The sequence below is a fragment of the Epinephelus lanceolatus genome, chromosome 7, assembly GCF_041903045.1.
Source record: "Epinephelus lanceolatus isolate andai-2023 chromosome 7, ASM4190304v1, whole genome shotgun sequence".
NCBI lineage: Eukaryota > Metazoa > Chordata > Actinopteri > Perciformes > Serranidae > Epinephelus > Epinephelus lanceolatus.
The window spans coordinates 34,690,226-34,716,468 of NC_135740.1; the positions used below are offsets into that span (position 1 = coordinate 34,690,226).

The 26,243-nt window shown below is 42.2% G+C and overlaps 1 protein-coding gene across 2 annotated transcripts in view; it reads right to left on the reverse strand.

Annotated features, from left to right (window-relative positions):
• slit3 (slit homolog 3 (Drosophila)) overlaps nucleotides 1–26,243 on the reverse strand; it is a 356,338-nt gene that overhangs the window by 13,969 nt on the left and 316,126 nt on the right. For both annotated transcript variants that reach the window (XM_033624492.2, XM_033624503.2), the window contains 5 exons: nucleotides 18,025–18,164; nucleotides 15,613–15,706; nucleotides 13,168–13,305; nucleotides 12,328–12,568; nucleotides 10,171–10,301 (listed from right to left, as the gene is read on the reverse strand). In XM_033624492.2, coding sequence (XP_033480383.2) covers nucleotides 10,171–10,301; nucleotides 12,328–12,568; nucleotides 13,168–13,305; nucleotides 15,613–15,706; nucleotides 18,025–18,164 — 744 coding nt within the window. The remainder of the gene's footprint in view (nucleotides 1–10,170; nucleotides 10,302–12,327; nucleotides 12,569–13,167; nucleotides 13,306–15,612; nucleotides 15,707–18,024; nucleotides 18,165–26,243) is intronic.

Consider the following 26,243-nt stretch of genomic DNA (forward strand, 5'->3'; position numbering starts at 1 on the left):
ATCTTTCTGTCCGCCCTGCTGAGATTTTTCCTCTCCTCTTCTCCTCCTCAATCTCTTCTCCCCCTCTTTTCTTCTCTCTGTATTTTCTAATCCAATTTTTCTGTTTCACTGCAGGATGTAGCTCCTGTCCAGATGTTATCTGGGCAGATGTGCGTGTGCCTATAGATGTAAGCCCATGCATAATTTTGCTTTGTATCCTTTCTGCAAGCTTGTCTACCAGGCTCTACATGTCTGCTCCAGGCCTTAAAGGAAATATCCTTAAAGGAATACTTCACCCCCAAAATGACCATTAATATGTCAATTACTCACCCTGTGTTACCTTGAATTTGTGAGGAAAACATTGTTTTTCTCACATGCCTCCTCGGAGAACGAAGAATCCAAAAAATGGAGAGGTCTTTGAAATGCTTGTGTATCCAAGTAGCACGCCTGGATAAGTGCTGTGCTTGTGTATTCTATTGAGAAGAGTTCAAACGCACAGGCTTGCCCACACAGCTACGCCTCCATGCATGAGACTCTTGATGCGAACACTTTTTGATTAATGAGCCTTTAGCTAAAATCTACGTGTTTGGGAAGTACTGGGTACATGACTGGATAAATCAGACTTGTATTAAACTGCAAGAGTTGTGTGAGAGTTTGTAATTGGATGTTTTGATAACATTTTGCTGTTATTACATGTCCCACCTCTCACCTATGGTCATGAGCTCTGGGTAGTGACCGAAAGAATGAGATCACGGATACAAGTGGCTGAAATGAGTTTCCTCCCCGGGGTGTCTGGGCTCAGCCTTAGAGATAGGGTAAGGAGCTCGGACATCTGGAGGGAGCTCGGAGTAGAGCCGCTGCTCTTTTGCGTTGAAAGGGGTCAGTTGAAGTGATTCAGGCATCTGATCAGGATGCATCCTGGGTGCCTCCCGTTGGAGGTGTTTCGGGCATGTCCAACTGGTAGGAGGCCCCGGGGCAGACCCAGAACATGCCAGAGGGATTACATATCTCATCTGGCCTGGGAATACCTTGGGGTCCCCCAGGAGGAGCTGGAAAGCATTACTGGGGAGAGGGGCACCTGGGGTGCTTTGCTTGGCCTGCTTCCCCTGCGACCCGGCCCCAGGTAGGCGGATGAAAATGGATGGATGAATGGATAAATATGGTTCCCTTTTACTTTAATTGAATGTTTGCTGTTTTTGAATTCTTCGTTCTCCATGGAAGCATGCGAGAAAAGCACTTTTCTTCATGAATTCAACGTAACACATGGTGAGCAACTGATACACAAATGGTCATCTTGGGGTAAAGTATTCCTTTAACCTGATCTCTTAGACATCCAACTACTGGAACCTCACACTCAACCAAATCTTAATGTCAAAGCCCAATTTTAACTGTAAAAACAATTTCGGACTCATTAATGTACCATTTTACCAGCATTAGTTTTACATTAGTGTGTCTTGGTTTGGCCATGACTGCTGCATTTCAGCTCGTTGTCAAAAACTGGCTTGAACACAGTGCCCCTCCTGGCTGTCTGGTTTTTACACAAGATAACCGACCCGGGGATCGCTCAGAAACATCCCAGGGCCTGGCACCGGTCCCTGGCCCTCAGTTGTACAACCACAGTAACTGTGCGGACAGTGCCATGTTTGGGTTATGCCAAAATTGCTGCGCTCAGATTGTGGTGGTTAAACAGTTACGCCATTCTGGACAGTATCAGTTGAATGGTGGCAGGACGTTCTGCTGGGCCTGCCTCACCATGCGGTTTGAGTCCGTTTACAATGTATTTCCAAATTAGGGCAGATAAGATAGGCCATTTGCAGTGCTCAGACTCATGCAATCAAAAGATGGCACATACAAAGGAATACATAGAGGCTTGTGGTAAAATGAGCCCCAGGCTTGGAGCTGGGCCTCGTCTCCTTCCAGATTGCTAATGCTAAACATAACATAGAGACAGTGTTTACTTAGTGCTTAGCATTGTGCTCAGACATGATTTGGTTCTATGGATCTCTGTTTCACTCTTTCGCTTTCAATCGTTCTTTTTTCTTTGCCGCTTCTTCTCATGTTCCTGCTTCTGCTCTCTTGTCTCCATTTGTGTCTTCCAGTTTAAAGCTTTCTTATCTCTCACTCAGTCTTTCCTTTCAGAGCTACTGTACACTTTCTTTGTCCCTCTCTGTCTTCATTTGTCTCTCTTTTACACTTTATTTCTCTGCTTCTCTCAGTTTTTCTTGCACTCTGTCTGTCTGCCTGTCTCCCTCCCAGGCGTGGCCCGTGTCATGTTAACAACACCAGACAAGGATAATTCCCTGACTCACTCTGTGGTTTACTTTTCCCCCTCTGTTCTTCCCCCTCTTTCACTCCATCCCTCTGTCATCCCTCACTCCTCTCTCATCCATCCTGCCGTTCAACCGTGTCTTGTGGTCTTTTCATTTCGCCTGCTTCTATCCATCTGTTTTACCCCTCCTGTTTTCTCCTCTGGCGGGCAACCTATTCTGCCCAGTTATCTCTTTATCGTGTTGTCTGCTATTTCACTCCTGCCTTCCGCCCAGCATCAGTCCATCCATCTGTCTTTCTGGCTATCTCTCTATCTATGTCTGCCTCTCAACGGATCAATCTGTCTTTCTGTGCATCCATACTTCCCCCTGACTGTCCTCTTCTCTCTCCTACTCAACCTTTTCAACCCAGTCTCCACCCCTCCCCATCTGCGCCAGATAATTAGATTAACCCCATCCTTTCATTCTTCCATTCCTTCCTCTCTAACCATCCCTTCCTCTTGTCCTTTCACAGTGTGTCATGTATTGTGAACACCAGCTCATATTCTAGTTACGGTCATAGTTGGGATAAGTGGTTTCTACTCATTCATGTGAGGAAACAGGACAACACCACAGAAATGGAAAGTGGACAAACTGCAAAAGAATACAGTCACAAAACTGTCTTCCTGCCCAAACGACCTCTGTAGTCTCCTTGAGCAGGGCGCGGTCTCTACCAGCTCCAGGGTTACCACGATACAGCTGACCCAGTGCTCTGGCCTAAATTGACCTACTGGGTTCACATTATTATTATAATTAAGCTGTTTATATGCATCAGTTTATCAAGGTCAATGAAGACAGAATGCAGAGTTCACCTTCACCAACACAATGCTACACATTACTAAATAACCTCTACATAAGGAGGTAAATGCACTCAGTGTAACTTTTAACATCTCACTGTGCTGTAGCAAGTGTGGACCCACAGAAATAGGATGACAGTAGAACAAACATTCCCATTCAAATCTACTTAGCAGGGTGGTCAGAACAGCGGCCATATTTATGTGTACCATTGCCACTACAAAGAACTGTGACTCTTATAGTGGGCTAACTTCCGTATATATCAACCTGCAGCAAGTCACAAACTCACTGAGAGGAGTTTATGCAGAAACAACCAAACGAGTGTGTCCATTGTTGCAAAACCTTGAATGGCCATCACAAGGCAATATCCTCATGCAACGGTTTGTATGATATCTAACGAACAAGCGCCCCATAAATGACACTATGTATTTGATGTTAGGTACTAATAGCCAAGTGAAATCAAGTCAGGTTTAGAAAAAGAAGCAACTGAGTGACAATGAGGGGCGGAAGTAGCTCAGTCTTTAGGGACTTGGCTTGGGAACCAGACGGTTACCCGTTCAAGTCCCTGACTTGACCAAATATAGTGTGGACTGGTAGCTGGTGAGGTGCCAGTTCACCTCCTGGGCACTGCGAGGGGCCCGTGAGCAAGGCACCAAACCCCCAAATGCTCGGGACACCTGTCCATGCGCAGCCCCCTCGCTCTGATGTATCTCCATTTAATGCATGTATAGGTCCTGTTTGTGCATGTGTGTGTATTTCGGGCCTGTGTGCTTGTGTGTATATGACAGCAGAGTGAAAAAATTGTATTTCCCCTCAGTGATTAATAAATAAAGTATTATCTTCTTCAATGTACCTTAAAAAAATACTTTAACCTTCACTTGGTTTCACACAGTTCTGAACACTGGTTCCCTGAGCAAAAGTCCTGTGTTTGTTTGACCTATCCACCACATTGGACTTGGACTTTCCCTTTTTATACTACCTCCATCTTTACTCTTGTCAGCACATTGGTCAGGGAATTGGAGTCTTCCCAATCACATTGGTTATACACAAATAACTGGTTCATGATTATATGTTTTCATGGGTATGAACAGGACATGAGACATGAACAGGAACATTGTAACATTTAAAGAGTTACATTAACTAAAATCTTGACAGGTAAGATCAAATATTTGTTAGTTTGCAGATATGATATTGACTGGAGAAGCTAGACCAGTAGGAGAATCACAGTCTTTGGTCATGTTTGGCATTCATGTCTCTAATGTAAGCTGTCTGTTAGAGTTCAGTTGAGTCTTGACCTCTGGTTTGGTAACAAACCAGGACACAGATGTTGATAATTATGAATGTGATTAAAGGCCCAGGCAACATGATGAGCATCAAGAGACAGACAAAAAGTGAGTACAGTAGACCAAAATGGAGTTACATACTTCTTTTGAGCTGGTCAACTGACCGTGGTAAACAGTTCAATGTCTGTTCTGCTGTCATTCTATTTCTATGTTTGGAACTAAATCAATTTCTATAAATACATGTGGCCTAACAGTCAACTAGCAGATCTCATAAACAACTCTGAAACATCACTGAATATGTCTTCACATTACAACACTTACAGTATTACTGTTGATGTACAATGCTTTAAAATCTGTGAATTCTAACACCATGTCCAATAGCAGAGAAACTTGAAGAAACTGTCCTATTGTCCTGTCCTACTGAAGCCAAAACTATACTTTTAGAGTCCACATGGTGCACACTGAGTGCAGAGTCAATGCAGACCGTCTGCTTGCAGCTTGAAATTTATGACCAAGCGGACTGTGTGTGTGGACCATACGTGTCGACAAATGTGTGAACATGTTCATGCAGACACCAAATGTTAATATAAACCAAACCATATGGGTGTCTGCTGGTCATGTCCTTTTTGGAATACAGCCAGCCATTAACGGTTTAACACCTTGCATTAAACTGTGACCAGCATGCAAAGACCTGATCATTTCTCCCCTGAACGTCCTCAGTGAAGTAAACTTGATTAACACGTATCAATTATAATTAATCAAAAGCCAAACTCAACCTATATATTCACTGGAAGAGTAGAATACTGCAGAATAAGCCAAAATCACGTAGGGGATTTAAAATATATGCACATTTTCCTGTGGCCACATGATTTTTTAATGCAAAGTCTGAAACAATACATACGGCAATGAATCATGATTGAAATGCCTGATGCAGAAACAGTCTTTGCCCTTGACGTAAGAAACTGTGGCTTTAATTTTCTTCTCCCACAGCTACTTGCAGGATTTATAATGACGTAATGCCCTAATCCTTAAGTCAAATTTGTTATGAACCGGCTGCATATTATCATCAGAAGCAGTAAGGCTACCAGTACCTCCTCCCCCTACTGTGACCTTGTCTCTATCCACACAGACAATAGGACAGTGCAGAGCCAAAACCACAAAGCCAGACGTCACATGCTAAGAAAATCACTGATTGAAATACAAAGAAAGAAGTAGTGAGTAATGAGAAAGCAATAAACTCTTGCTCTCATTTCTCTGTCTTCCTCTCCCCATCTTTTCTCACTTATTTAATTCATTCAATTACACTAGCATCTGTCCCTCTCCTCCCTTTCTTCGGCTGTAGTTGGCATTATTACCCTGACTGGTGTGATCATTCAAAAGTGGTACAAAAAGCACTTTCAGTGTTTATATAATGTTGTAAAATTTATTTTCATACTTTGGTGTAATTGCCATAAAAAGGAGACCATGGTCAAGATGATTGGTAGCCTCTGTCTCACACCAGTGGTATCGTTGGGTCATTTTCGCGTTGTTGTTTTTTTCTCTTTTCCTTTCCATGCCCGACTAAATGTTGGAAGTTATTTTTCCACCCGCGTCTAACACCTTCCATTATCTACCACTGCAAGAAAACTCTGGAAATTTCAGCTCTGTTTGGACTGGCAGAGCAGTGCCCACTCCCTGCCTCATGCAATAAAACTCTTTTCTGACATAATGTATTAAAGGAATGTAGATACAGCTTAATTCCACTGCATTATATCTTCCTCATACACTACAGGCTGGTGACATATCATCCTGCCAGTACTCATTTCGGTTATTGGTATTCACTCAAATGATGTGGTACTGATAGACTGCTGCTGAGTGTGTGACATGTTATTAAATGTTTTGTATAGTTTACACTGTTGTCCGTGTAAACTGAATATACCTCCACACAAAACATGGTATTGAATTTTGTATCATATATCCCTCTCACATCTCTCTTCCTCTATCCTCCTGCCACAGACAGTATAGACAGAGAAGCAGACAGAATCAATATGAGCCAATCAGCACCAGACAAAGATGGACATGGACCCTCTCTCCCTCTCTCACTGTCTACTTTAATGTAAAGCCAGGCAATCCTTCTCTTCTGTCTCTCTTTTTCTCTTTGTCATACACCTTTCCCTCTCCTCTGCACTTATTTCAACCCACCTCTCAGCCTGACCTGACTCTGAGGGAGTCAGTAAGGCATCAGGCAGAACACAATGTACATCACACTGCATACTATATGGTACACTGTAAAAGTGTATTATAGGCTCAATTAACGTTTTTATAACAGCTAAAGTTCACCAGAAAGAAAACTAATAGTAGGGTACTGTTCACAGTGGTTTGAATTATTACATTCAGTGGTCCAGGGCCTGAATTTCAGTGAGCAATTGCAGGTATTGCACATAATTTAATCAATTCCAGGAGATCTAGCACCTATAATGCAGGAAATTGCTGCAAAGATTTATAGCATGGACTAATAAATTTCTGCAAGTTGTTGCACGGGTGCATAATGCAGGAGTGAACACTGCATCAGACGGATTAACTTCCACCGAGGACAACACACCTGGCTCACTCTCTCTCCACAAGGCTACGGGCCCCCTCTGTTGTTGCAGCATCTCATGCTAGCAAATACAGACAAGTTTCAATGATGTTAAGTTTAAGGCAATGTAAACATGAACCAAAACTATCCCTTACGGACATGTACCTCGACCCTTGATCTGCTTAGCATTTCCACTGCGGGCAGCACTCTTAAAGGTAGGTAGGTTTGTTGTTACTCACTACTCTGTCTAGCTTTCGCTGTATTTCCTCTCCACCAGTGATGCAGAGGAACGTCTGCACCTCGTTTATCATCCACAGAATGGGGTTGCATGCCAACATTTTCAGAACAAAGGAGAATAAGCTGGAGTGAGAGTCTCCCTCAATTGGACATAAAAAATAGCGGGTTTGTGCATTGAGTCCTAGTCAGGCAAGAGCAGGGGTTTAGTGCTGCCAGAGCACACCAGAACAATGCTTCGACAGAGGGGTGACGAAAAATGGCGACGGTAAGAAACAGTTCTGTTGGTACAGCCACAATTTTTCACCATGGAAACACAAAAGTAACTGTCGTAATGTGTACCGAACTGAACTGAACTGAACCAGACTGTTCGGTGGAAATGAGGCTTAAGGTTAATCTTCAGACTCCCCAGACCGGTGAAGGAAATGTCACAAAGTCGAAGCAGTACTCCAAAGACTCATTTCAGGCTGACTCAGAATATATCCTTGGCTCAAGCTTGTGAAATGTGCAGTACTGTATGTTTTACAAGCCAATGTTTCAAAATGTCGACTTTAAGTTGCTTCTCAGACAGCGTTTCTCATACAGCAAGGAGGAGAAAGAACAGAGCATGGAGACAAGAGAGAAGAGGGAGCCACCAAAAGAAGGACGAAGGACACTGATGCAGCTAAACAGAGATGGCCACTATAGAGGAGGAGAAAGAGATGACAAATTATAGCAATGTACAAACTTTCAGAGAATCCCAGGGACAGTCTAAAAATGAATTTCAGGCACTCTCAGACTTGTCCATGTCTCCTCTGGCTCAGAGTATTTAATGATACCTTACGTAGTTTGTCACTGCATTAAATGGATTATCATTTATTATACATGCCGTGTTATGGGTCCGCCTCAGCAGACTCTTGGCATCATGGTATCTACCCAGGCTGTGTTTTGACTTACAGTTTAACTTGTGTTACTCAAATCTCTTCTTTCCCTCTTGTTTTCAGAAGATACAATGACCTGAAGTTTTGATAACAGAGAAAAGCACGCCAGGAAAAGTTTTGGCAGAGTCTTTAATGATTATGTTCATAAATTATAGATTTTTTTTTGTGCAAACCTTTTGTGTTATTATATTTTCTTATTGCACATATGTAATGTTGTATGGTCACTGTATTGTAACCTTGTGTCCATTGCTTGTTTGTGAAACCACATTCTGAAATATATCTGCATATGTTGCACTAAAACCCAAGATGGTTTCTCCTACAACTAACTACTGAAAACATTATCATGTTCTTTTCCTGGATTACCATCAGTGTTTCCATAGCTTAGCATGGCGTATCCATTCCTATGAAACTGTGAATGTAGTTTATCATATAATATCTAGGGGCCAACACAGACTAAAGCTCTGAATGAGGGCTTTTGTTTCCTCTGTTTGAAGTTTACCTGCTGGGTTTTACTCAGGGACATGACCGTCTAGTCAGGATTGTAAAGGAATTTTTCTGAGTTCATGTTTGTTTATAGAGAGAAGTGCTCATACATGGATCTGCTACTGTGTGTGTGTGTGTGTGTGTGTGTGTTTGAGAAAGAGAATGCTAGTGGATTTCTGTGCGCATGGCCAGATCAGCACTTACTGAAAAGTCCTTTAAGTACTTTAAATAAAAACCTCAGGTCCTTGAAACCTTTAGTTGTTTGGTGTGTATGTGTGCACTTTTTGTGTTCTTAAGTACCCCTGCACTACCTTGAACCTCTGTAACACTTGAAGCTTATAAATGTTATAAAGTACAGTTGCGTTATTCAATGGATACAAAAAAGTGATTTAAAATAAATGTGAGTGAATGAATGTTTGCTTTTTTTGTAATCTTTAGTCCATGGTGAACCGGAGCAGTGTTTGAATTCTTTAGTGTTTTCAGTATACTTTTCTGTACATGTGTCAATGTGTATATGCGCTTTTTGATTTCTTTAGTGAGCTTAACCTACCTTAAACCACAGCAACCAAGTATTACGTATTTACTAACTACTAACGGAAGCAGCATGACGAGGTGCTAAGTATCCATTCTGTGCTAAGCCACCGCTTTTTTTTCTCTGGTCGTTGAGAATCGAAAAATATTCGACTTTGGGTAAACGCTGCAGATGCTTGTTTGTGTCACTTTACCCAGCCATCCAATCACAGTAGAGAAAGACAGAGACAAATACCACAGAGGCCAACTGTCACATCAATGAACAACAACAACAATGGAGGAGAACTTCATACTGAACCCACACAGATTGTCGGGTTTGTCCTCTCCCCCTACGTGCTTGAGCCTTCCATTCATCCAGAGCAAGTAGTCTAGCTTGTTCCGCCATTTTTTCTTCCGCAGCTATTCAGTATCATAGCAACCAGACTCAACCAAAATGTTGTCGCTAAAAAAACACCCACCCACCCGCTATATCAGTAGTTCCCAACTGGTGGGTTACGGTCCAAAAGTGGGTCGCAGGCCCATTGTGAATGGACCGCAAGTGACTCGCAAATGTGTCAAGGTTGTAAAAAAAACACATACTATTTTCAAGTACAGTAAATTTCCAGCATAGAGCTTTAATTATGAAGTGCCATTTTCTGCCGTAGAGTGAGTGGCTGACCGATGGCTACTTGACAGAGACAGCTAACTAGCTCAATGACATGGCCAAACACAAGTGTGATGCTGTATGTATTAAATTGTGGGACCTCGAACTAATGACGAAGGAGAAATCTGGACCTCATGGCTGGACCAGCTGGGAACCACTGCTCTACATATTTACGTTAATTATGCAGCTTTATGTTAAGTAGATATCGTAATTCTTTGGGCGCTAATTCGTAGGATATCATACAAACCACTGTATGAGGATACGTTTTAGAGTTAGTGGGGTTTTTAACCCTTATAGTACTTTATGTATAAACTTGTCCTTCAGCACAAAATACAATATACAAATTTGGCAAATCATAATTTAATGTGGACGGTAAGAAAGTGAGGGAGAAGTGTTCACTTCCTGTGTGTGTGTGTTTGTGTGTATGTGTGAAACCTACCTATACACAGTGGTGGGTGGGTAGTTGGCGATGTCATAGATGAGTCGTATGTGTCCCTGGTACAGCTCCAGTGCCAGGGGGTCGTGGTCCTCCTTATACAACAAAATGCCGTTGTCTTTATCTGTAGCCACCTGAAGACACAGAGAGGTTGGATGAGAAATTAAGACCAAAGTATTTTAAGATGGTACTCATAGGTGATATAATGTATATTATTCATGAGGAAACTACTGAAATAACTGAGGCAACACAGCAGACAAAAATCAGATCATATTAGATGTGAGATTAAACAAAAGGATTGGCAACACACACAGACCTGTTATTTAAATTCCCTAATTTAGTCATTTGGCTGACACTTATAGTTTCACACATAAATAGACACTTTTTATGATTAAACCAAAACAAATCCTCAATTTGTTAATTAAAGCAAAATCAGGGTAAAAACAAAACAATGTATAGACTCGTACAGAAGTAATCCCTCTCAATCATCACTTCATGACCCACTAAAATTGTGTGGTGGTGTATTTATCTGCAGAGACTCTGCCTGTATTTTCTTCTTATTTGGCTGTGTTTGGGACATTTGTGGTCTCAGTGTGCAGATGAGGTCAGGACTTCAGAAAAAGGTAGCAACCAGGTGTCTGTAAGCAGCACACATCCAAGAGCAAGCCACAAAAATCACAGACACGGTGTTGAAAGAAACCTCAAATATGGTGACATGAAACGCCAAGTGAGTCGTATCTCAGGTTGGCTTTCATCGTGACCGACATTTCTCACCTAGTTTACCTTAAGTGCAGTGCAAGTAGCGGTGATGAGCTAGCTGGTGGGATACATGCATGCAGTAACACGCACATGCGCCCGGACTGGCTTACCACAACAACTCTGAGGGAGCGTGACTTCATTCTTTACTCAGGACAGCATTACGCCACTACATCTTTTCATGGCAAATAGTGGTTGCTAATAGTTGCTGTTATGTCAATGCTCTGAATGTCTGATATGACTGCAAGTGCTGATGTAGCCCTAAACCAAAGAAAAATTAAGAATAGACTTTTGATTCCAGGTGCAATGTCACACCGTCAAAACGCTAAAGGACTGCATGAAAATGAGGAGAAAATGTAAATTCCGCCACACACATCCCTAAACGAGGTCACCCGCGCCTCCCTCCCACACAGACACACTTGACATGTCACACTTGCTCGCATGCGCCGCTAAGCGCTAACTAACTAGCGAGTGGAACTGGGGCCAAGGGGCCAAGCACTTAACACTCTGGCTTCAATGGAGCATAGCCAAGTCAACACCTGCTAACAAGCTGCTGGAGAATGGAAGAGATCGAGGCAGAGCGAAGAAGAGAAAAGGAGGGAGACATGTAGAGAACAAAAGACGCAGAGAGAAGGGCTGGAAGGAGAGAGGGAGATACAGAAAAGTGGGTGAAGAGAGAACTGGTATGCAGACGAAAAAAAAAGTAAAAAGTGTTAAAGAGAAAGAGAAAAACCATCCAGTGATTTATGAAGTGCTGTGGCCCCTTTATTCTTTTTTTTTTCATTTTCTCTCTCTTGCCTCTGAGTCAGGGCCTCTTAGTAGAGTTTTAACAGCCTTGGCACTGACATTGAAAGCTCCTGGCAGGAACGCAGAAGCACACACACAGACAAACACACACACACACACACACACACACACACACACATAGATCCAAACAGGTGGTAAATATCAATTAGACTTCCCTCCTTTTCTTGTTTCTCTCTCACTCACTCTCATTTCCAAAAAGGAGGCAAACATGTCTCTATTAGGATATGACTCTCAGGTGTCCAAAATGTATGATCTGTGTGAGTGTGTGTAAGTGCACACAAGCACGAGTGCTCAGTGTGCCATGGAAACAGAGGGTGCAGCAGATGTTTGCTTTGCTTCGTCGGCACCAAGTTGTGCAACTCTATAGGTTTGATTTGAGCATCTCACAGCTCTATTTCTAGCAGCCCATAAATGTTTTCCATGTAGCGCAGCAGAATATGGCTCTTGTACCTCCACACGCTGACATACTTTACAAGATAACGTTCAGGATACATTACAACAGATTTTTTTCTTTATTTCAAAACAGAAACATTTAAAAAAATATCTGCATGAGCAAAGGATTTCCCTGAAAACCCAAACTTTGTCAGCAGAGCATACCTGTAATGAAATATGCGCCGTGGGCCGGAGCTTCGCGCTTGGCAGCTCTACGTACGCATCCCGACCCAGGAAGTGAACGGTGGCCATCTTGTCACATTTGTTGCCGTAGAAACCGGGTATGCAGCGGCAGACGGGCTCCCCAGCAACCACCAGGCACTGGGCACCGTTCTGGCAGTCGGATTGGTCGCAAGGGCTGGTCTGCAGCAAGATCATTGGCGGAGGGTTCTCGCAGAACAGGCCGCTGAGGGAGGAGTAGATTACACAGAAGATAACTTATTCATAGAGCTTTAATGAGGTGATTTGCTGTGTCCGTATCCTCTGATGAAACTTGTTTAGTGCTTGCTCTGTGTTTTGCATTACATTTGGAGATTGCACTGGTGGAGCTGGAAAGGTAATATTCCTGAAGGAAATGGACGGGTTTTATCAGCATGACACAGCAGACACATTCAGTATTGTTTTCTACTTCTCGCATCTTTGAAACTCCTGAACCTTTCTTTGCATTTCCTCTTTTCACCCATACACCACCAGTCTGTCTACTTTATTTGTTTCCTGCATACCTATGACTTCCTCACTCTCTCTTTCTCTCTGTCCCTTGTGATGAATTTGTTCCTCTCATGCCAACAGTCTCTGCTATAATTAACCACATGGAGCTGCATCTGCTGCACACACACACACACACACACAAACACACACATGCACACGGCGGGTCCAGACAGTCAAGTGTCTGATTATGGAGCGCCATCTGCATCTCCTCTCAGTCTGGCTCTGCAGTGTGTGTAGCTGTGTTTGTGTCTGTTCAAGCCATTTACCGTGGCCATGATGTATTTCCATGACTCTCACCTGAAACCTTCTTTGCAGACACAAGTGTAGCCGTTGACAGCGTCCACACACTCTGCTCCGTGTTGACATTTATTCTCCAGACAGTCATTATAGTCCTGCTCGCAGTGTTGGCCCACATAGCCCGGTAAACACTCGCACCTAGAGTGACATGGAAATATGGATGGGGTTACTGTGTGTGTGTGTGGGCTACAGAGTACAAAGACGAGAGTGTTTTCAGTTCTTTTCTACAGCCAGTGTTTTCAGAAACAATCTTCCTGCAACTGCAAATGCATAACATCTATAAATACATTTATATAACATCTTCTCTGGCTCTACAAGTTGCTTCAGTAGATTTCACTTGCCTAGAGAATTTGACAAATGGTGAAATTATAAAGTGTTTAAGGGAAGAGTGCTGTTTTATAAACCACACTTGTGTGGGCTGCTGTGCTCAAATGCATTCGTATAGATTGTTGGTGGAGTTTACTCCATGGCCCAAGAAACATATTGATGTAACCAAAGTAATGATGCCTCAGCTTCCCACGGCTGATGTCTGTTTTAAGTTGGAAAACAAAAAAAAAATGGTTTATTTCTATGGTTTATGAAAAGCTTTATTAAAGGAATACTTCACCCACAAAATAACCAGTTGTATATCAGTTACTCATCTTGTGATACAATGAATTTGTGAGGAAAACTTTGTTTTTCTCGCAGGTCTCCACGATGAAAGAAGAACCCAAAAATGGCAAACATTCTTGATGAACTGAAGTCATTGGGGTCCACGTTTAATAACAGCAAAACTATATCAAAACATCTGTTTAAAAATTCTCACACAACTCGTGCAGTATAATCCAAGTCTCAATTATCCAATCGTACACATGCATTTTCACTAAAACCTTACTATTAAAAACACTTAGGCATAAACACTCTCACTCACAGATGAGTGGCAAGCCTGGGCAACAAGAGCAGAGTTCAAATGCTTGCACTTGCCCATTCTCTTAGTGTTTTCAATAGTAACGTTTTAGTGAAAATGTGCATTTGGAAAGTACTGAGGATATGACTAGAGAAAAAATGAGACTTGGATTTTACTGCATGAGTTGTGTTTGATTGTAAACAGATGTTTTGATGTAGTTTTGCTGTTGCTGAACGCAGACCCCCTTTACTTCAATTCATCAAGAATTTTGCTGGATTCTTTGTCTGCCTATGAAGCATGCGAAAGAAACTGTTTTCAACAAGTTTTCTTCACAAATTCAAGGTAACATGGGGTGAGTAATTAATGTACAAGTAGCCATTTTGTGGGTGAAGTATTCCTTTAAGACAAAAGGAATATACGTAACAGGGTCAATGATACAGCAGCAATATCAGTAACAAGGTCAAATGTACATTTGTGATATTAAGTATTATAATTACACAAAATTTGTTTCAGTTGTTCATCTGACATGTTTAGGCCCTTTATAGTCAATATGTGGAACATCTGATACTCAGTTGTTGTACCCCTACGTTCACCTTTGGGGGTACCTCACCTATGAAGGGGTGTTTCCCACCTTACCACACCTCTTTTGCCGTTGTACTCCATGGGAGAGGTAAGCAACAATGCCTTTGTAGTAATGTCCATGTTTTAGCGCTGTTAAGTTGTTTATAAGTTCCCTTTTTTAGGCTAAACTTATTGTGTAATACGCTAAAATGTTCCTGTGTCACTTCATTTGTGTAGGGGCTTATATGGTTGTAATTGACGGAGGATTTTTTTTTTACTCCTTGCTGTCAGGTATGTTGTCTGTGTTTTATTGTACTGAATTGAATGTAACATGGCCGCCCTTTTGCTGTTGTACTCCATGGGAGAGGGGCTCGAGTTATATGGTTGTAACTGACAGAGGATTTTGTTTTTACCTCTTAGAGTTGTCAGGAATAAACAGAGATCGCCTCCAAAGATATCTACGGTCTGGGCCTCTTCATATCAACACAACGCAGATGACACTCGAGGCCATCAGTTACATTTATAGTATTTATTTAAGGTTAATAGACAAAAATCTACAAAATTTGAGGTTTGTGGGTTTTACGCAACAACAGAAAATCAGGTAGTGAGGACAAAAATAATGACGAGAGAATGGCGACATGTTGTTGCTAAAGGGGGAGAGAGAGTTGGGATGACATGCAGCGAGGGGGTGTGGGTTGGAATCGAGCCTGTTGCGTTGTCATTATACAAACCCCGAGATAAATTACATGTTTACTTAGAAAAAAACCCATGTTGTTCCATGTGTCTCCATCTGTCTTTTTGTCTGGTCGTGTATTTGTCTAATTAGGAGCTCAACTCCCGGGGCAGTGATAAATGTTCAGATTCTCCTTGTTTCACAAAGTAGTCAGCTTCCAACATTGTGACCTCGCTGCTCGCTGCTCTTGTCACTTTGTTGTCACTTTCTGTGATGTAACCTCTGACCCTTTTAAGTGCAGACCTCCTGTGAAGCTGTCACTCACCTGTAAATGCGGCCAGCACTGACACACTTTGAGTCATGCTGACAGGGGTCGAAACCCGGGAGACAGTGGTCAACCACCTCGTCACACAGGTCACCTGGCGACAAAGAGAGAAAGTAGATATTTTTACTTAATTTCAAAAAGAGCTAAATCAACAGGTGTTTGTGTGTGTGAGCAGGCTTATGTTTTTCACCGCATCATGCCACCAACTGGATCCATTTTTTCAGAAAGGGAGAAGAGTAACAGAAAGACAGAACATGGGAAAAAAGGAGGAGGAAGATGGGAGAAGAGGGCTGGTTCAACCTTTTCACATGTTGTCTCTGTCAGCTTCAAATGACAGCGGAAAAGACAGAAAAACAAGGGGTGGAAAAAGATCATTTATATGTGTGTCTATCTTGTTCAAGGCCTCAGATAATGTGCAGTGGAGGTCTTCATGCACACACACACACACACAGGGAACAGCATTATCAGCTTTTTCTCAGAGCTGACGGAGAGGGGGGTTAATAGGCTGTGTAACAGTGGCTGCGGTTGACAGATGCACACACACACACACACACACACACAAAGGGTGAGAAGGGTTAACAGCGTGTGTAAAAGCAGTAGCTGAAGGTGGTCATATGAAGGAAGAGGGGATTGAGAAAGGTCAAGCACATTTCCATCGTTCTCTGCCTGCTTTAATCTAATCCTGCCACCTCACTCCCACCCCGTCTGTCTCCACCACTCCTTTCTCAAGTCGCTTTTAGACGATGTTGTTCTGAGCTGCAGTACACTCCTCCGTCTGCTGGAAATGACATCTGAAATTCTTTAAGCTACAGTAAATGTACACAAATCTCTGTGATATGGGCATGCTATTTTACACTCTGGAGACATAAAGACGTCGACATTAATTTACCTCTGTGAAACAAACTGTGATACCTCAGTATGATTACGATATACAAATGTTTGGAGCACCCCAAGGGTCACATTGAATTTTTTTGTGTCCCCTAAGATACATTTTGTTTTGTCTCGCCATAGACAGACTGCATTGCAGTAGTTTGGCTGCAGTGGATAAGATAAAACAGCAGCTGTTGATAGCAAACTTTACAATTAAGATGTAAAAACTTTAGGAATTAGCATTATATATAGGTATTTGCCTCCTGAGCCCAGAGGTGTTTTGGGCATGTCCCCCTGGTAGGAGGCCCCAGGGCAGACCCAGGATCCCCCAGGAGGAGCTAGAAAGCATTGCTGGGGAGAGGGATGTCTAGGGTGCTTTGCTTGGCCTGCTGCCCCCTCAACCAGGCCCCGAGTACACAGATGAAAGTGGATGGATATATAAGTCTATATACTGGTTGCAGGTAATAAGTAGATGCATGGTACTACAGATAAGAGGCAAAATATGTATTTTTGATTTTGGGGTGAACTGGTCCTTTAACCATAGATGTCTTAGTGACCTCCTGACCTTCTCCTCTGTTGCCAACTTCAAGAAATGTCAAAACTGCACACAAGATTCTGCAACTCATATCCTACAAGATCAAACGCCGCACATTCATTCTCATGTCCAAGTTTTAAAGCGTGACTTTCTCTATTTGGAACGAAACCCCTCGGTTTTAGAAACTTTATATCAGCAGTTTAAAAGGTCTTTTGACCTTAAATCTTGATTTTTGTTCCCCCTCTGGTGCAAATCTGACGTGACAGTCCTGGTTGCTGAGTTTGGAGAAAGCTGAGCGACTAGCAAAGGACTGTCCTCTTAATGTGACACCTGATGATTACGCCTCGGTTCACTGAGCTGAGTGGAGGTTCAGAGCCAAAGGAACCAGCTGTGTGTGTGTGTGTGTCTGTGTCTGTGAGTGTATGTGTGCAACAGCTGTATGTGGTAAGGTGGCTGGCAGTGTGAGAGGCTGCTCTATGCCGACAACGATAATGACATGGTGCGTGTGCGGGTGAGTGTGTGTGTATATTGACTGAGCTCCAGTGTCAAAGGGGACCAGCTGTGTGTGTGTGTGTGTGTGTGTGTGTGTTTTAGAGGACACTGTCGCAGATATAAAAACTTAACTTCCCAGTCAGCAGTTCAGCTTCAACTTGCTGCACCGACTCCTTCTGCCCTTTATCAGCCTTTCTTTACCCTTTTCCCTCGCTATGTTTATTTTTCCCTTCCCCTCCTAGTGCACAGTCCCTCTCTGCCATCACTCTGCCATTCTTCCTCGCTCTCACTCTGTCCTGTGTGACTGCTCTCAAACCTCCTGTAGGAGCAGTTTCAGGTCACTGCGGAGAGGCTGTCCATTACTAACTTACCATCCAGTAAAGTGGAAAATATGATTTTGTATGTTTGCACAAGTGGAGGGACTTGGTGACTCTCCCAGTCTCTCAGGGGGCAAAGAGGGAGGGTTTCAGGAAGTGTGGAAAATGTGGAAATAGACTGTGTGTGTAAGTGTGTACCTGTGTAGTTGGGCGGGCAGACGCAGGTGTAGTTGTTGACTCCGTCGATGCACGTGGAGTTGTTCTCGCAGTCGTTGTCTTCACAGTCGTCCGGGTTGATCTCACAGCGTTGGCCCTCGAAACCTGGCGGACACACGCAGCTACACACACACAGAAACACACACGCAATGCGTGTTATAAGATGGTGACTGGGCACGATCTGAGCACACACTCCTGCAGCACAACTTGAAATAAAATCAATCAGTCAGATAAATCAGCTGCTCAACTTCACTTCCCTTTAAATTCTCCTGTAAGAGCTTTAAAGAAAAACAAATTAATCTGTATTCTGGAGGGTTTTCTCCCTTCCTGTGCCGGTTCTTACACACCGCTGGAGCTGTGGCATATCTATATTTAGTGGTCCAACAGGGGACACCATTTCATGCCTCATTTTATAGCAGAAATGAAATTTTAACATGGCTGTTCAAAGTTTAAACTATTACTGCCTCACACAAACCCTCTCTGACGGTCGGAAAGCAGTCGTCTCCTTTAAACGCGGCCCTTTGATTCGTTTCATCTCTGTCTTTCTTTCATCACGTAACATCAGAAGTCAAAGTTCCTCCAGCATATATCATCTAATAAGGCTTTGTTTAACTCTTTAACAAAACATAACCACCCAGAGCTGAGAAATAACATGCTGGGATAAACTTTTTTTCTAGTCTGATGCCCATACAGTGACCACCTGGGCAGCTCTGAAGGAATTTTTCAAAGCCTCCTCCTCCTCCTCCTCCTCCTCCTCCTCCTCCTCCATTCATCTTCCTCCCTCCTCATTCTCTCTTGTCCCTCCATCTTCAGAATCATTTCACCCTCCTCTCCTCTCTCCAGCCCTTGATCCCTCTCCCCTCTTCCCACCCTTCTAATCTCAGTCCGGCTGACTCCTTATAATAGATCACAGGCGCTCAAAAACACACACTACCTTTAGGTAAAGCTCACACACACACAAACAGTTTGATAAATCTGACCACAGCTGTATTCAGCGGCTCTCACGACTCTCCTTTCTTTTCAGTTAGTCTCTAACGCTTCGGTGAGCCAAGTTCCTTTTATTGGATGAAAAGTATTTTGCAGCACAGTCGACCCAAGAGGCTACCTTCAGGGCTGAAAAATGAAACCAACGTGGAATGCCAAAAACAGTTCCTCTAATGGCCACTTGAGGCTGGCTCCAAAACAGAGTCAGTCCTTACAGACCTCCATGTTGAAATGTCCAACTTTACAGCAGAAATAAACATGTTTACAGCCAAGGCCGTAACTACCATTGAGGACGCAGAGGTCATGACCTCGGTATTTTTTTCCAACCTAAATGAATGAATTAAATGAAAATAAAAATAAACCATTTCATTTGTGCGGTGAAAGTATGTGGGAGGATCGATGGAAGGTGATTGAGTGACTCTCCCTTCTCCATAATAACAATTATTTAAAAAAGAAAATTCTGGTACTCTTGTTTGATCGACGCACTCACACACGGGCTGTGTTTAGTGGGGCAACTCGAGCACCTGTCAGCGATCAAGCCAGGTAACTGAATAAACTAAAATCATTCCAGTGTGGGCTGCTTGCTTGCTTCTTGTAATTCTTCTAACAAGAGGCAGCAGCTAGCTGTACTTGCATGAAGTAACGTTGCAATGAATGAATGAATGAATGAAACATATCAAACGTTAGCAAACGTTAGCTAGGTAACATTAGCTTGCTATTTTAACCCTATGGGCCCGAACGACGCATAGTGCGTCCAAATTCACACCTGTTTTTCTCTATTGATTTTCTCCGCGATCGTTCGTCATAGCGAGAAGCCATGCATATCATGTGAAACAGCGGGACTGTAGCTTTCTGACAAGACCTAGCACTTGTCGGTAGTCCAATGTTTTCGTAGCGAAAAAATGATAAAGTTACACTAAAATGATGTATAACAAAGCTTTCATACAGCTTTGCACACACATTACTCTTGGATGGACTACTCGCAAATGTCATCCCATCACGCTATAAATCCAGATCAATTGTCTACAAAATAAAAACCTGACGAATTTCTTTACAATCCATTATACAGATCTTGTTATCAGTCACTTCATATAGTGAGGAATATCGTATCTTACCACGTCTTGGGCTTGCGTGTGTTTCTCCCTGTCTATCCACATTTGTAGTCCAGCTTTCAAGATGCAAATATCTCCATATTGTCCAGTTGACACTCCATCAAACTTTGTATGACAAGACCAGCACACTTCACCTTTGCGCACCCAGACAACTGTAGCCTAATTATGCATGCATGACAGGGCCGTAGTCACCATATATATTGAGGGGGACATCTGCCCCCCCCCCAATGCCCAAAATGTCCCCCCAGTATATAACTGCAACTGAAAAACAACAACAAAAAAACGTTCAGGTCAGGTCAAAGAGCAGCACGGAGCACAGAGAAGTAAGTTAAGATCATGTCGACAAGAAAACATCTGCAAAGTGGCAAACATTATCTTGGAGGACATCATTGCACTTGGTTGACTATTTTTCTATGATCTTAGATGTAAATATTGCATGTTTCTTTCAGATAAAACACATTTTTGACTTGTGAATGAGTCAATGGAATTTCTTGCAATAATGAAAAAATACTGGCAATCATTTTCCGCCTGGCACAAACCACATGTTTTGGACAACTGTGAAGTGACAGAATGTCCCACCAGTTCTTATATTGCCAGATTCCAGCGAGTCTCCCCTCTTCATATATGGCAGAATATGTCATTTTCCAACTTGCTATGCTGAGATACATGTAAAAATGTAAGAATTTAGTAACACGGATTTGTTTTTTTCATTGATAGAAAAATGAATACTGACAACTGACAGATGAAGAGAAGTACTTCCTGCTAAAGAATAAGGGGTTCAAACATAATTATAAATACCCACAAAAAAGTCTGGTGAAAGGCAATTACGCTATAGTATGAAGTGGGAAGAGAAACATGATAAGATGGGATTAATATAATATGATGTGTGTAGTTCTTTATAGATGTAGCCTCTTAATTTGGCTGTCAAAGTGCACCAGATTGAAGCCTTTTGATATATGATTGTCAAAAATTTCTGACCCACTCACATGCACCAGGACTAAATGACCTCGGTATTTCAAAAAACCTGCGTACGGCCCTGTTTACAGCCTGGTACAAAAACAGTTTTGGTCTTTAGAGCTAATTTCCCCATTGAAGAAAACTTAACAGTGGGTAAAGTTTTATAAAACGCACCTGTTAAATATTATAAAGGCTTAAAGTTATGCAAAATGAAGGGCGTGTCTGCTGTGAGTAACAGGCTGGTGCCATCTCTTGACAAGTCACAACCATGACGACCCTGTACAGAGTCATATATTCAGTTTTTCCGGTAAGTACATTTATTTAATGGTTTTAAACCTGTTGCTCACTGGCAAAAATTAGCATTAGCATTTTCACAGTTAACCACTGACTATAAATGCAGCATGCTAACCAAGCTAGCAGCTAAAATTAGGGTTAGCTCCACCCTCTCATCCAAATATGGTCACTTCTGGCTCCAAAAATCCAACATGGCGGCCGTCAAAATGCCAAACTCAAAGCTTCAAGACATCCATAAACTAATGGGTGACATCAAAGTGGCTGCGTCCATTAGTTTTGCACAGTCTATGGGTCATCCCAACACATTAAGCAAGGGGAGAGTTGTTTCAGGACAAGTGAGCAACACACACACACACACACACATATACACACGAACTTTTGTAAGACACTGTATCATCTGTCCTCCCTCTCCCCTTGCACCTGTAAAACTTACTCCATATTTTTATTCCTCGTGTTTCACTCTCACTCTTCTAATCTCACTTTGCTGCCTCACAGTCTTTTTCTCACGCTAACACTTATCTCACTCACTCTCTTTTCCCACACCATATAGGATAGTCAGTGGTTTCCCTCCACCCCGTCCGCCTGCTGGTTTCAGAAAGTTCCACTTGAAGCTGAATTTTTGACCTCTGGAGGGCAGGGAGAGTCCGAATATAACTAAGCCCCTGAAATACAATGAGCTTATGAAGTTGTTACAGCTAACATATTAGCATTCAGGTGTTAACCTCTACACATCCAGCAAAGACAGAAAAACATTAACATCCAACTGTGTCATATTTCTTGCCAAACAAAGTCCAAAGAACATTTTCCTTTTAGCTATCATCTGGTCTCCATCAGCCCCTGATAAAAAATAACTATATCTATCTACAACAGTCTACATGTTGGCCAGGAGAACTGAAAACAAGGAGCTAAAAGCTACACAGAGCTGGAGCGATGGAAAAAGGAGTTGGAAAACCTTTCCATGCAGCATGTAATTGGATGTCTATCTGCATTAACTCAGTTACAAACAGTACACCTGTCTCATCTGTCTCAATCACAAAGCTGCCAAGAAGAGGCCTGCATGGTTTATTTAAGTTAAGACATCGTACATTTACCCTTAATGCACAATAAAATATTGGCTTTGGGTGTGGTTGTATTTTTCTATTGTATAATTTTGTAAAGTTGTTACATTAATAAGCAGTCACTCATGTGCTTAGTCAGTTTTGACAGGAAGGAAGTGAAGAAAGAAGAAAGATACAGGGAAACAGAGGAATTATAAAGAAAGTGCAGGAGCAAGTAAGAAAAAGACATTAAGTTTACCCGTGAGAAACCAATGACAAAGAAATACAAATGAGAAGAAGACTGCCAGCTCTGACAGGGTCAGAGAGCACTGCTCCACCAATCACATCCCAGTCTTGACATTTAAAGGATGTAGTTTGACAAATGGGTCTCTGCTAAGAACCAAGGCTAATTGGACTTATTGAATATCCCCATCTGATTATATTACATGTTAAAATGTCAAAGGGGTCTGGCCTCCCACTCATTCTGTCTTCCTCTCCCTCGTTCTCTCCGTGTGTCTCAGAGGGCACCTGATCTACCTGTGTTGGTATTAACATTAAGAGAAGATCTGTAAAGGGTAAAGAGACCCCTAATAGCATTACCACGTGGGACGTTAAAGGGCAGATGCACATCAAAGTTTTACAAAGGGCAAAGGGCTTGTTAAGGGGCTCGAGGAAGAGACATATCTGGATAAGATATTTATGACAATTGTTTCAATCAGAGTGGCTGTTTGTCATGAGTCGGGGACAAAGAGGGATGACAGGGTGACCCTGGCAGGGACAAGGGTGCTCATGCCTACATACACACAGCTGTATGTGTGTATGGACTATTATAGCATTAAGCATGCAGACTGTACAGTAATTTAAGTTTTTGAAGTGGGACTGCAAAAGTCAGTGTATTAGGTACAGTAGATGTCAGTCTGCACGCCCCCCCAATGTATTGCAGTTTAAATGTACGCTATATTTAGAGTATTTTCAGGGCTTTACCTTATGGTCAGAAAGCCCTTTCAATTGAGGAACTACGCCTGTTAAGTATGCTCTCTTAAAGACCAATAGACTGCTTTGACAAAAACAGTAATTTCACCTCACTGAACACAGAAGTTGCTGGTCTACCACTGCCTCCATCATTTAGTCTTTGTGTCACTGTGTGACTTTGGTGTATTAAAAATCTAGTTGGGATTCACCAAAGTCACACAAACAAACTAACCAATTGAGGCCAAAGTCCTGCAGAGTTCCATTTTTGAAAACCAGCACCCACCCACACCTGTAAATAAAAGTCCCGCCACCCGACCTATACCCATGATTTAATGCACACGGTCTACAGTCACTCACATTAAGCTGAGTTCACCATTCTTAAATTAAAAATCTAGCGGAAGAAAAGTCTCTTTCACTGACTGCTCAATGCCTGGATGGCGAAAACATTCTGCGCAATCACTGCCAGGTTAAGAATCATTTTAGAACACTCCTTTCACCACCATAAACCCTTGAAAGGACCCTCCTTGGGTGTCTTGAACTTGATGTAGGCTGCCACCTCATCCTAGGGCTGCACATTTTCATAACTAGAGTCCTTCATGTTGCTGACGAATGCCAAAGGTTTGACTTGTGTCATTGACTTTCAAAATAAAGTGCGGCTTGCTAATAGTGATTTAGAAGTCGAAATATTACACCTACGATGCAGATCATTTTCATTTGTTTTATTCTGAAAAATGTAAAAAATATATTTTTGTGCTCATCCGCTGCCTGCCCAAGTGCAGTTCATCTTTACGTGTGCCTGTGAATTTATATACATACATATTTTTACCCATTACAGGGGTACCCGACTCGGTGCAGGACTCTGATTGAGGCAGTTGTAGATCAGAAGCTTCTGTATTCAGCAAACTAAAATGACTGTTTTTGTCAGTGGAGTACGGAGGAACAAGTTTTAGTCTCAGTTTAGTTCCCTGTCTTAAACGGCTGTCTGATGGCAAGGTAAAGCGGTGAAAATACCTTAAATATAGCATACACTTAAACTGATGTTGATTTTTTTTTTGGTGGCTAAAATACGTTTCGCTGCTAACCCCCATCCACAGAAGTACATTGCTTATAGCTCCCATGGTGGTACTCCTGCTCCTATTCCAAACTCAGGTTGTACTGACTGTCATCTACTATAGGTAATACACTGACTATGGTATCTCATACAACCCCACTTGGAAAAATACAAACTATTCCTTTAAAAAAAAATTTTCCCTAATTCAAAATTTATGCAGTTTCACATCTAAGGCTGCCTCCTTGGACCTGGAAAAAGAAAATCAACTATTATGTATTTAATGTGGTTTGCCTCAATTTTACGGTTAAAATGCTGTTATGTTAAAATACACCAAATTAAAAAGTCATACCACATTACGCAATCTGTTTTCAATTAACTGCACTGCAAAAAATTTGATTACTTTTAGTTTGTGGTCTGTTGTTTGAGTTATATTGTGTCTCCTGGCAATATGTCCAAATTAAGCCTCGAGGTGTGAAAAGCAAATTTGTGATCCTGTATCGGCTCCGCTCTGCACTCCCTCAACAGCTGCCACTGGAAGGTTCTTGACCCCCAGCGTCTCCGGTGGAGCTGCTCTGCAGCCAGGAGTCAAACTGTGATTGTGTTGGGCAGCTCCCAGGTGTGAATGTGTGAAACTGTATGAATGTGGAACAGGAATTGCTGGGAAGGAGCGAGCAAGTGCGGTACGCTTCCCCCAGATGAATATAGATGAATAAAGGGGTCAAGAACATTTTTGCCCACGGGTTGTATGCTTATGTTGTATGTCAGCTTAAAATCTTAAATAGCAAAGCAGTTATGGATGCTGTTTTAAAATTGTAAAATAAGGAATTTCAGGAAGGAATGTTTTTCATATCTAAAGTGCTATATTGTAGGCAACTGGACTTTCTTAAGTTCACATCAATAAAACTGATAATACTCTTTATAAATTAACTTTGCATGGTTCTGAACTGAAACACAAACACACAGATTCAACATTTAGTCTTGGGTGCCCATGCTTATGTGAAAATTAAATGCTCACATCAACAGATTTCTCTTCCCTTTGTTCACTCTCAAAGATTAAAAATGAAACCAAAGCTTAGAAAATCTGAAAAATTCTCCATGAAACGCAGGTTATATCAAATTACATGCTGCTTTGTATCATTTGTGCGTAACCACAGAATAAATAAAACACATGCACATTATAGGAGCAGTGTGTCAACAGAGTACTGCAGACTCAGTGGAGAAACACTGACACTAAGTTTCAAACATCCCTTTAAGTGAGTGAGGAGGTCAGAGAGGGCACAAGGATTTAATGAGCAGCCCAAATGGGAGTTCCTCGTCCGAGAAGTCCCTCTCTTCCTGTCTAACCCCCCCCACAACACACACACAGGCAGGGAAACACATCATAAGGTCAAAGTAAGTTGTTATCTCGGGGTAATGCGTTGTCCAGTGAAGACTGTCCACTCTAATCACGTTGTCTATATTTCTGGAGGCCGAGTAAAGTTAATTTTCCCTTTAGATGAGAATACAGGGTGAGGTTTTTAAAACATCTGCGCTAATAAAGAGGGGCGGCAGGGTAGAAAGGGCAATGAGATTTGACCTGCAGCGTAAATGGATGCCCAAAGGACTTCTTTGAAATGTCTCCTCCTTGTTTTATTCCTCTCAATCTTCTACATGCTGAATTAATCTCAAATATGTAGCTGGTTTAAAATGCTTAAGAAACTGTACTGGAAACTGGCACAGTTGGTTTCATAAACACTCATACACACAAATGCACTCCCCTTTTCAGTGTTTATACCTCCCAAATGTTTTTATATG